Source organism: Grammomys surdaster, unplaced genomic scaffold, assembly GCF_004785775.1.
Source record: "Grammomys surdaster isolate TR1022 unplaced genomic scaffold, NIH_TR_1.0 280, whole genome shotgun sequence".
NCBI classification, from domain to species: domain Eukaryota; kingdom Metazoa; phylum Chordata; class Mammalia; order Rodentia; family Muridae; genus Grammomys; species Grammomys surdaster.
The window spans coordinates 588,335-599,487 of record NW_021604721.1 but is presented as its reverse complement, the minus strand read 5'-3'; the positions used below and the strand labels follow the sequence as shown (position 1 = coordinate 599,487).

General features: G+C 42.9%; 1 protein-coding gene across 3 annotated transcripts in view; it reads right to left on the bottom strand.

Moving 5' to 3' along the window:
* The window catches only part of Ahi1 (Abelson helper integration site 1), a 124,363-nt gene that overhangs the window by 1,998 nt on the left and 111,212 nt on the right, over positions 1 to 11,153 (bottom strand). For all 3 annotated transcript variants that reach the window (XM_028777359.1, XM_028777361.1, XM_028777360.1), the window contains 2 exons: positions 9,102 to 9,160; positions 4,220 to 4,322 (listed from right to left, as the gene is read on the bottom strand). In XM_028777359.1, coding sequence (XP_028633192.1) covers positions 4,220 to 4,322; positions 9,102 to 9,160 — 162 coding nt within the window. The remainder of the gene's footprint in view (positions 1 to 4,219; positions 4,323 to 9,101; positions 9,161 to 11,153) is intronic.

Here is an 11,153-nt window from a genome sequence, read left to right as displayed (position 1 = left end):
ATGCATCTAGACACAACTCTGGAATACAGCAAATTAAATTATTACTAAAAATTAAGAGCCAGCATGCAGATGTTGTTTTCTTAGAGACCACAGTGGGCATGGACAGTGAGTGTGTGATAGACAGTGACAGTGGGTTCACCACTCAAGAGGCACAGTTGACTCTCTGGACCTAAACCTCTTGAGATCCCTATAACAGAGAGGCCAGAGCACTGGACTGTCCTTAGAAACAAGCCATAGCCTAGGAACAATGGCAATAGGTCAACCCAACACGTTTGAGAAAAGCAATGGTTGATGCACTGAGGCAGGCAAGGGCAGAGGCTAGCCATTCCTCACTGGCTCTCCCAGGAAGGCAAACACTTGTGTTTTTCAAAAGAAGCTTTACCTTAAGTATGTGATTATGTTATTATTTTTTTCCATATGAGAAAAAATTTACATCCAAGGTTTGGAAAAATTCTGTTGTTAGTTCAGGTTTCCTGATTTTAAATTTGCTAAATGCAATTACACAGATTAAACTCCTGTTATGCACAGAAGCGCAGAAACTGGTCCACTTGAAACTCACGACAGCAACTGGTTAAGTGGAAAATGTAACAGACACAACGTGCTAAAATACTAGAGTAACAGGAGGAGTCAGAGAAATCATTTCTGTTATTATGTGTGTATAAGAAGTGGATGCAACACTTCCGGCCCCATTAGAGACTGAGAGGAGAGGGGAGAGTAGCATAGAGGTTCAAATAGATGCAGGGACACGTCACACAGAGATCCTAAAGCCTGCAAAACACAGAGAGGAGAAGAAAGGTTAGGACAACAGACAGACAGAAGGGGAGGGTCGCACGGTGGTGGCACAAGGAGGAAGACAGAAAGGGAAGGGTGACAGGCCACAGCTGGAAATCAGTTATGGCTCCCCAAGTGTAGAAGATGAGGACCAAGCTGTGAGAAGTAAACAGAGACACCAGGAGAAACTCCAGAGTGGAAAGCCTGAGAGAAGCTGAGAGAAAGCTGAAGCAGCGACAGTCTCTGAGGGAACTGATTCAGATGTCAAGAGGAAGAAACAGTGTGCATGATACACACAGACTGCCTGCCAGTGAGCAGGAGGCAGGGTCAGGATAGAAGGGACAGAGGAACAGTCAAGTGTGCACCACCAGCAACTCAGGAGGCAGTGGGACACTTGGTGCCACCACACAGAATGGGGCCTTCAAAGCTGAGGCAGCCCAGCTTTGTTAAGAGCATGGAAGAGCCTTCCCCCCAAGAACACAACCCAGAGTTCATGCCCCTCCTCTGAGGCATGCTCACACAGAGTAGGGCCACAGCTAACACAGGACAGAGGCTGTAAAACAAAAAGAGAAAGGGAAATCTATAGGCAAGATTATGAAAATGAATATGAAACCTGATGTTTGTGTAAAGCAGCGACACCAGGTCGGAAGCCAGGCCTTATGTCAGAAGGTGCTGAACCTGTACAGGTTTCTGTGCTGAGCCCCACACTAAGTGTTGGGGCGCAGAAAACAGCAGCATGCTATGGCTGCCTGTAAGCACTGCAAATGCTTGCTATCCAGGCAGAGCCCTCAACATGGAGGAGAAAAACAATCCACTTGGGGAACTTTGTGTTAAGAGACCTTGAACCTAGAGTTCTTGTGTAGAAAGAATAGATCTGTTAGAACTTTTGAAATTATGTTCATTTTGAAGGGAATGTTGAAGTCGTGTGAAAATGCCGAGTAGAAAAAAAAGTCAGAAAATAAATGGATACAAATGAAAAATAAATCATCACAGCCTCAACACTTAGTGAGCTCACACCTGCTGATGCACACTACTCAATGGCACACCCAGAGATACCACGTTCACACCTGCTGATGCATGCTGTTCAAGGGTACACACCCAGATAGTGAACTCACACCTGCTGATGCATGATGTCCAAGAGCACACATATGCTGACTATTTATACCTACCTTCTAGACTTATCAGTTACATCCTTCCACTCAGATACAACATGACAAAACCGTACGACAACAAAACAATTTGCCCTATGAATAATGAGTACTTGACAATCAATTACATACATGTTTCACAATTTAATAAATTCCTTTCAGAAAAGCATCTACTGAAACAACAGCCCCCAACTGTCCTGTTGCAGGTGGGCTTAACCATCAACCTCTCCACTAAAAGGCAAATCAGCTGAAGCAGCGTATTGAGCCAGAGATAATTTAAGCAATGCTTTCCTCATAAAGACTGAATTAAAATTTCCTCTTAAACATCAACTTGTCTTTTAAGTGACTCCCTGACCTTAAATCTTCTACTGTTCATAAAGGATATGTTTAGTTTTGAGACGGACTTTCCCTAGTTGGCCCAGAACAGCTTTGCACCCTGGGCTCGCTCGCGCTTTTCTTCCAGCTTCGAACATGAGCAACTGGGATGACAGACAATCTTCATCACATCTAGCTATGTAAGAATTTTGAAAACCATACACCCTCACAGGCTCTCTTTTATGGAAATAAAAACAAACTTATTAGCAAGCATGCATCCATGAAGAACGAATGGATTGTACACAGGGACACACATCTAAGAGGTTAACCTACTTGCTTGGATTCTCATAAAAATTATATTTCCTATATTTTAAAGCTTGCTGTCATTTTTGTAGTGGAAAATTGTCTAATTTTGCTTTTTACTTTTCATTTCATGAGTTTGTCACTGCTAACAAACATTGTTCATGTTTATTACAAATATATTTATTCTTTTAATAACACCTCTTATACATTCTTCACCAGTTCTTTAGTGATGTTTCTTTCCTGATGATCTCTTGGAGCTTTCTATACGCTACAGGTACAAATCCTTTAGGTAACATTCTTTTCCAGTCCAGCTATTATTTAAAAATGTTACTGGTCTATAGATTCTTTTTTAAAACAAATGTATTTTTATTTTATGGATACAAGTGTTTTGCCTGTATGTATATATGTACGTATATATGTATGTATGCATGCACATCATGTAGTATCCAAGGAGGACAGAACAGGGCATGGCCCTGGCACCGGAGTTACAGATAGCTGTGAGCTGCTGTGCCTGCTGGGAACTGGCAGCAGGTGCTCTAGTTGCTGAACCATCTTTCCGGCACCACTTTTCTCATCGCTAACATGCATGATCTTAAAGTTTCCATTCCATAAATCCAAACAATGTAGCTATAGGCCCTCTTTTTATTTGGTGCTTTTGTTTTTTGAAACAGGGTTTCTCTGTATAGCCCTGGCTATCCTGGAACTCATTCTCATTCTGTAGACCAGGCTGGCCTCAAACTCAGAAATCCGCTTGCCTCTGCCTCCAGAGAGCTGGGATTAAAGGTATGAGCCACCACTGCCAGGCTAGCTATAGTCTTATGTTCTCAGAAGCTAAGGCATAATTGTTTGAGCCCAAGAGTCTGAGGCTAGTCTAGGAAACAGGAGCTGCCCTTCCCCTAAAAAACAAACCATCATGACAACACCGCAAAAACAATCAAAAACTCAGAGAAAAGCCAGAAATGTTTTCTAATTCTAATATCATGATTATATAAAAAGCCTTTCCCAGGATGATTTATTCATCTAGATTTTCTATACAAGTAGATTAACTTATTTTTTTAATTAAAAAAGTTATGGAAATGGATTTCTAGCAAGTACCGAATGTATGCATGCGGGTACAGATAGGTCTGTAACTCTGAACATTCTGTTTCAACAAATTTCTGCCTACAGAGAAAACAAGATGTCTGACAGACTTCCCTTTACTTCTTATGCCTGGCCACCTATTACCAGGTCCCCAAGGTGTATCTCAGAGGTAAGTGTGGTCCACTGTCCAGTTTGTAGCATAAATCAGGCTTGTTTCTTTGGGACCCTAGGCCTCCCCCCACACCTGGATGGGCTTTCAAGTGGCTCTGTCCTCTTCAGTTTGCAGGGATTCTTGTCATTCTCTCTGTATAAAGATCTCCACACAGAGCTTCCTGCTAGCTACTGTACAGTCTGTTTCTCTGCTCACAGCCCAGGATTTTGGAGAGAAAGGCTATTCTGGTGGTCTTTCCCTTCAGGCTGACTTACACTACCAGGACTGTCCACCAACACTTCCCGAAGGCCACTAACAGCCTGGTGGCTGCAATTCCAACACACTTTCCCAGTGCTTACACCAGAAGTGCTCTCTGTCATCTGCCATTGTTGATCTGACGTCTTTCCTTGGTGATGAAATGCTAACTTTCTGCTGTTTTCTCTTCTCTTACCTCTATCAGGGTGACTTTGCGGACCACCGGCTCACTTTTCTTCATCTCCGTATCCGCTTTGTGTCCTCGGTCCTCGAAGTTTTGATCTTTGCCCTTCTCAGAGCTATAGGAAGGAAAGAGGGTAAGTGAGAAGTCAGTAAGCCAGCAGCTGGAGTGGATTAGATAAGGCGTGGATGTAGTGAAGGGACGGGATGGACACAGATGACAGGTGGGAGGGCCTGAGGAAACCGCTGGGCAGAGTTACATGTGGGATTATCCAGCGGACTGACAGACAGCTGCTCAATCCTAGCCACGGAGAAGGGACAGGAACTGAACAAATTCTGTCTGTTTCTGAAAAACAGTTAGATACATAGGGAAAACCAGAAAGTTTTATCAACACAGATGGCAAACATGCTGTTACAGGATTGTTCTTAATGACACAGAGAGAAGAGGTTACTAAGTGAGCTTGCACACAGCAACTACAGAAGGCAACAGCATGGGCAGGGAAACAGCTAGGCACACACCGAGGTTTGCTGTAGCACAATGTTACATGTAAGGAAAAAGAATACAGGAACATGAAAAGAGAGAAACCCTGGAACTAAGAGACTACTCTTCTATCTAGAGTATGTAGGAAAGGTGAGAATATCCTGAACGGGGCTTTAAAAAGATGCAGGGATTTAAAACTCGGGCCATCAGCAGGAATGACAAAGATCACACAAACTGCACATGAGCACTCATGGTCAAGCTCTGGCACTCCCATAAGCATCTGGACACTGGGACTTTTAGGGAGGGTGAGTAAGTTCATGTGGTTTTATCCAGACAGAACCATACCAGTGATTTAGAAGGAAAAGACACAAAAATCTGCTTGTCTGGGAGCACATGTGTACAGGCTCTCCATATGTGTGTCTGGGAGCACATGCATACAGGCTCTCCTTGTGTGTGTCTGGGAGCACATGCATATAGGCTTTCCATGTGTGTACACACAGAGGGTATATGAAGCCACAGTGAGAAGGCAATCAAGTGCTAGTTAGGAAGAGAGGCCATATTTGGAAGACATAATGTACCCGTGAAGCTTAGTAATGACGGGTTTGGAGAGCTAGCTCAGCAGGCGGCAGCCGAGTCTGATTCCCTAAATCCATATGGTAGAAGGTCAGAATTGACTCTTTCAAGTTATCCTGAGCTCCACTCCACACAGGCACTGCCCCCTCCCAAAGTAAAGGAATATATGTAGAAAAAGTGATAGATATGTAAAACATTAAACAGATATTTATTTTACCAGATAAATAATAAAAATATACATTGATGGGCACACACATACACACACACAGACACACACAATTAGGGGTAAGGATTTACAAATTGCAAGCAACGAGATACATCTTGAATTCTAATGACTGAAATCACAGTCTGCTCTATCAAGGCTTGGTAAGGAAGCACAGCTATCTTGCATACAACCTTGGGTGGTGCGCTAGCTAGTTTCATATCAACTAGACACAAGCTAAAGTCACCTGGCAGGAGGGAATCTCAAGTAAGAAAATGTTCCCATAAAATATAGCTATAGGTGATCTGACATGGCATTTTCTGTTAGTGATTGATGGGGAGGACCCAGCCCGTTGTGGTTGGTGCGACACCTGGGTTCGTGGCCCTGAATTCTATAGGAATCAGGCTGAGCAAGCCATGGGGAGCAAGGCAGTAAGCAGCACCCCTCCACGGCCTCTGCAGAAGCTCCTGCCACCCGGTTCCTGCATTGTTTGAGCTCCTGTCTTCACTTCCTCTGATGGTGAACTGTGATGTGGAAGTGTAACCCTTTCCTCCCCAGTCGATTTGGTCTTGGTGTCACCACAGCCACAGTCACCCTGATAGGACAGGTGCCATCCTCAGGAAGCATCTTCTTTGAGGTGACAGTCTTTCATTGACCTGGTGCTCACCACTTAGGCTAGACTGGCTGGCCAACAAGCCCAAGGATTTTCTCTCTCCATCTCACTAGGGTTGGGATTAGAGCCACACACTTCCATGTCTAGCATTTTTTCCTTGGGTCTGGGCCTCAAGCTCATGCTTCTGAGGTAAGGACTTACTCACTGAGGTATCGATAGCCCCAATTCTGATCCTTTCTCACCAACCCCAATGCTACCATACTTTCGTTAGAAAGGGCCAAATCTATTTTGAATAATTTTAATATTATCTTAACAAGTCTCTCTGGTTTCACCCTTACCTACTAATGTGCATTCTTATGTCCGATGCTAAACTGACGCTGTTACCACGTGAGCTACTCCCTCTGTTGATGATGCCCTTTTCACTTACTGTAAGACTCTAACGCTTCCGACCTATCCTGGTCTCTGTATTCTCTCTCAATGGCTTTGTCTATTCCAGAAACTAGCAGTTTCCTCACGAACACATTAGAGAGCTCTTGCACACAACCCTGCCTCAAGGCTTTTTGCACTTGTCTCTCTCTCACACACACAACTCAATTCCCTTTAGCCTTCTACTCTTTTTTGCAAGATCGTCTCTGACAGTTCAACTTAAAACCACAATAGACCCACTGTAGAGGCTCATGTCTATAATTCCAGCTCTTAGGTGGATAAGACAGGAGGATTACCCATGAGTTCAAGGCCAGCCTAGACTATAGAACATGACTGCTGCAAACAAAAACACTAACAACACGAAACAAAACCAAAAATCTGTAACAATTACAGCTCCTATTTCTAGCTTCTGCCCATATTTCATTCTTCTCCACAGTGAAGCACACTCTGACACAGATGTTTTACACATGAGGAAATAAAATACCAACTCTTTGAGACAAGGGTTTTTAAGGGTTTTCTGTTGTATCCCCAGGGCCTAGAACATGAGGACATGCTGGTGCCTGACAGATCTATATGTGGAAAATGATCTACACTGTGTCTGTGTTCTTTGACACACTCAGCACACTCAAAGGCACCCGAGATGTATGCCTAGCACAGCTCCTCCTGCAGAAAACAACCAGCAGCATTTTCTCCATTAGGTTGACTCTCCCCTGGGATGACAGCCACAGCAGCTGGGTCAGAACAGAACTCAATTCTTGACATAGAAATGTTTATTCTGGCTCAGGTAAACCATGCACATGCAGCAGCTGGGTCTCCTGGTCCCACCTTCCAACTGTCAGCTGCTCCAAACTCTCCAATCCTATATTCTTCAGGAATAACAACTCACTAGAGTGGCTAGTGACTAGATCACCCCCACCCCACCCACCTCAAGTCTCCCGTCCCACCACTAGTCTCCTCCCAATCGTCCTTGATATCTGAGTGTCTTCTTTTCTGTCTGAATCTCCTGCCTCATTCCTGTATCAGTGTAAATGCTCTGAATATTCAGCCCTGAAAGCTCAATGGAAGCCTGGCCCCTGGCCCTTCCAGAGGCAGGCTAGCTCTTCTCCTTTGTGATGACCACTTGCTTCTCTTCAGTTTGCATCTAATAAGTAATTTGTATTATGAGTAACTAAAGTAACAGCCTAGAAGAAAGTTATTAGAAACAGGACATTTTAGGGGAGAAAGGTGGGCTGCAAACTACATCCTTCAGGAGGGCATAGAAAGATACTGTGACCTATGATGATGCTGTAGTTTATTCCTTACATTCAGTCATTTTCTGAGTATCTAAAAAGAATCCAACAACACAGCAGATTACCATGCCTTAATGCAGGTTTGTAAGACTGTCTGCATTCGTGAAGAAAAGTGTAACTTCTCTTTTTCTTCTTTTTAAATCTATTTTTGAAGCAGCTTCCCTAACATGTTGAGCCTCCTTGCCTTCTGTAAAGTCTTTTTCCCAACCCTGTGGCTGCCTGTCTACTATGTCTGCTGAGCCCCATGCTGGCTTTCTTTCTTTTCACTGTTCTCTTTAAAGCTGCTGAGATCTATAGTGTGACTGCCCTGGGGTTTCCTTTTAAACCCTAATGACATTGTCTCTGACTTCCATTCAAATCTGCTCTTAAATTATTTTATTAATGAGACCAAGGACCCCAAGAAGGGGCCCTGGTTTCTCCTGTGTCATTTGGCAATCACTAAGAGCCAGTCCTATCCACCACCCCCATTCCAGTAACAATATCTTCTCATGGCTACTGTGGCTGAGACTATAGCTGAGAGAACAAGCAAGCCCAGTGGTGAGGGGCTGGGGACTGAGGTTTTAATTTAGGCACTGACAGTGGCCCTATGGCATTAGCACAGAGGGAATGTGGGAAGAATTATAAGGTATCTTCTAGCTTATGATTCCATGACTTTTAAAGTCTACTTAAAAATTACACATCTCTTATCTGTGGAGTAAAATAGTATCTTGTAGCATATTGCATGGCTTGATTTGGTAATCCTTATCCTCTGAATAAGAACTTTCGAAGTGGAAGAGGTGAATTCTTAAACCATGGAAGCATGTAGTTTATCTTAACTTGAAACAACACATGGGAAGGAAGCCCAGCAGGGAAGGTCTGTGTGCACACTTGTAGGACATAGGAGGAGTTAGCACATGCCTGTGCTGTTCATGGATGCTGCATTTATGCTTGGATGGTGACACAGAACACATACATGCTGAACATCTTGGGAACTGGCTATTTTCCCTGTAAAGCCTCAGAGTAGACATTTCATAATTTAGTTTTACCTAACCAACCACGTGCTTGCATTCAGCTAATGTTATTTCAAAACATTATTCAAACAAAGTAAATGAAAGATAAAAATAAGTCTTCTGATGTCTAGTGTGTTGATATTTATAACATTATTTCTCTGGCTTCTAACACATTGTTGAAGTCTTTCATAAGTCAGTAATATGAAATTTAACTTGTAGTGTGATAATTGTGTTATGAAAGAGATATAGATCATCCTTAAGAACCAAGGCAAAATAAAACACTGCTATTTATCATTGCAATGATCCAAAAGGAGAAGCTACTTACTGCTCCACAGACTGTGAGCCCAGTCTGGAATCCAGGGACCTGTCCTTACTGAGCGACTGCTGTGAAGAAGGAGAGAAAACCAAACAGTAAGTCAACAGGAAAGAGGGCTACAGAGGGTCAGCATCCACAGAGTCCCTACCAGCTCTGAATGAAGATAGAAATGAATGCTTACGCCTGTCCTGAACTTGGAACACACTATTCCAGTAACATACTCAGTCCTATGGAAACCAGGAGTTAGTATACCGCCTGGGGTGCACTGCTCAGATCACCTTTCAGAGATGGGCATGAAAGCCAAAACCCTTCCTAAACAAACAAAATCATTAACAACAAGAACAAAAAACCCACAAAGAAAAATGAAGGGAGAGGCTGTGTGTGAGCTTAGGTTAGCTCAGTGCGGCCATCTGTTACTTAGGTTAGGTTACGTTTGTCTTTCCTCACTGCTCTTCTCTCTGGTCTCGTTAGCCCATCCACGTTTTCTACGTGAGGGTCAACTGAACTGGATGCAAGATTCTGAAGCTGAACACTGTGACTCTCTTACAGATTTGCTCAGTGAATCTTACTTTACTAACGGCACCCCTGAGAAGGATCGAATGCGGACTTGCGGAGGAGGTACTAACTTATATTCCAAGTACTAGACACTTCCTCTACAATTTGGAGCATTAGCTCCAACCCAAAGTTCAGTGAGGAGATGGAATTTACTGTGACACAGTACTTTACAAATCCCCCCAGCGCTGCCATGAAACAGGCTGAATCGAAATCACTGACATTATAGAAAAGATCCATTCGACACTCAAAATAATACAATAAACTGTCTACATAGGTATTTAAATTAAAGTCATTCAGAAGACAAAATGAAAAACTAGATGAAAGAAAAGGACACAGCTTTTCTTTCAGCCTTGCTTGAGAACTTCTGTATTCCTGTCTTCCCTCCACTGATGCTCACTGTGCCTCCAGATTCCTCCTTCATAATTAGATTTCTGGAGATTGTGCCTCGGAGAGCTTTGTCACCAAGTACCTTCCAACAAGCAGCACTGTGCGTACTATAAAGATTTTAAGACAACTGCTTTTCTTGACTATGGTCATGTATTTACTATCAAGTGGCTTTAAATCAAACATTTGAGGTGAGAATTACAGACAGACAAGGCAGGGGTGAAAGGTGGGTGCTGTAGCAAGTGACCCCCATCAATATAAGAACTAATGGCACCTTGATATGCCTTCACCACTACAGTCCATAAGACTCAGTTAAAACGTATTGAGAAAAAAAAATACATACTCATAGTCAATTTCAATTCTAAGAGTAGTTCCAATTGTTAAATCCCTAGCCTGTTCTCACTCCATAGTGCAAGCAACAAAAAGGATCAAACCCAGCATTAATCCTCCCAGAACTTCCCCCAGCTTTCTCATCAGCACATAAGCTCCAAACATGTTAACTGAATTAAATGGGAGGTTTTAATTTTTAAAATTCTTTACAAGGTTTAAGTATCATTTCTTCCTCTTTGTCCAAGAAAGGCCAGCATTTTACCAAGACAATCTGTATGCGTATAAAGCACGGTAAAACCACTGCAGACACACAGCTCTAATCTGATTCCCATCATCTGCACCTATTCTGGAGCTGACCAGAGAAAACAAGCAGTCTCCATGGTAAGCCAGTGGTGCCTTGTACAGGTTTTAGGAGTCCTGCTTATAACAGTCTGCTCAGGAGAATGGGATGCTAGGGTACCCTCAGATTTACATCTGTAGACATTAAATAGAGTGAGGGAGATAGTGATCAGAATGCAGTGTGTGCATTCGAGTCCAAAACAAATTTAATAAAAGACAGAAAACAGATTAAACATTGTCCATGCCATGTTTCCCATTGTGTTCTTATGTAACCACCACTGGTATACCTCATCTTTTATAACCACCACTGGTATACCTCATTCTTTTATGACAACCACTGGTATACCTCAGTCTTTTATGAGTACCCCTGGTACACCTCATTCTTTATAACTACCACTGGTGAACCTCATTCTTTTATAACCACCACTGGTATACATCATTCTTTTATAACCA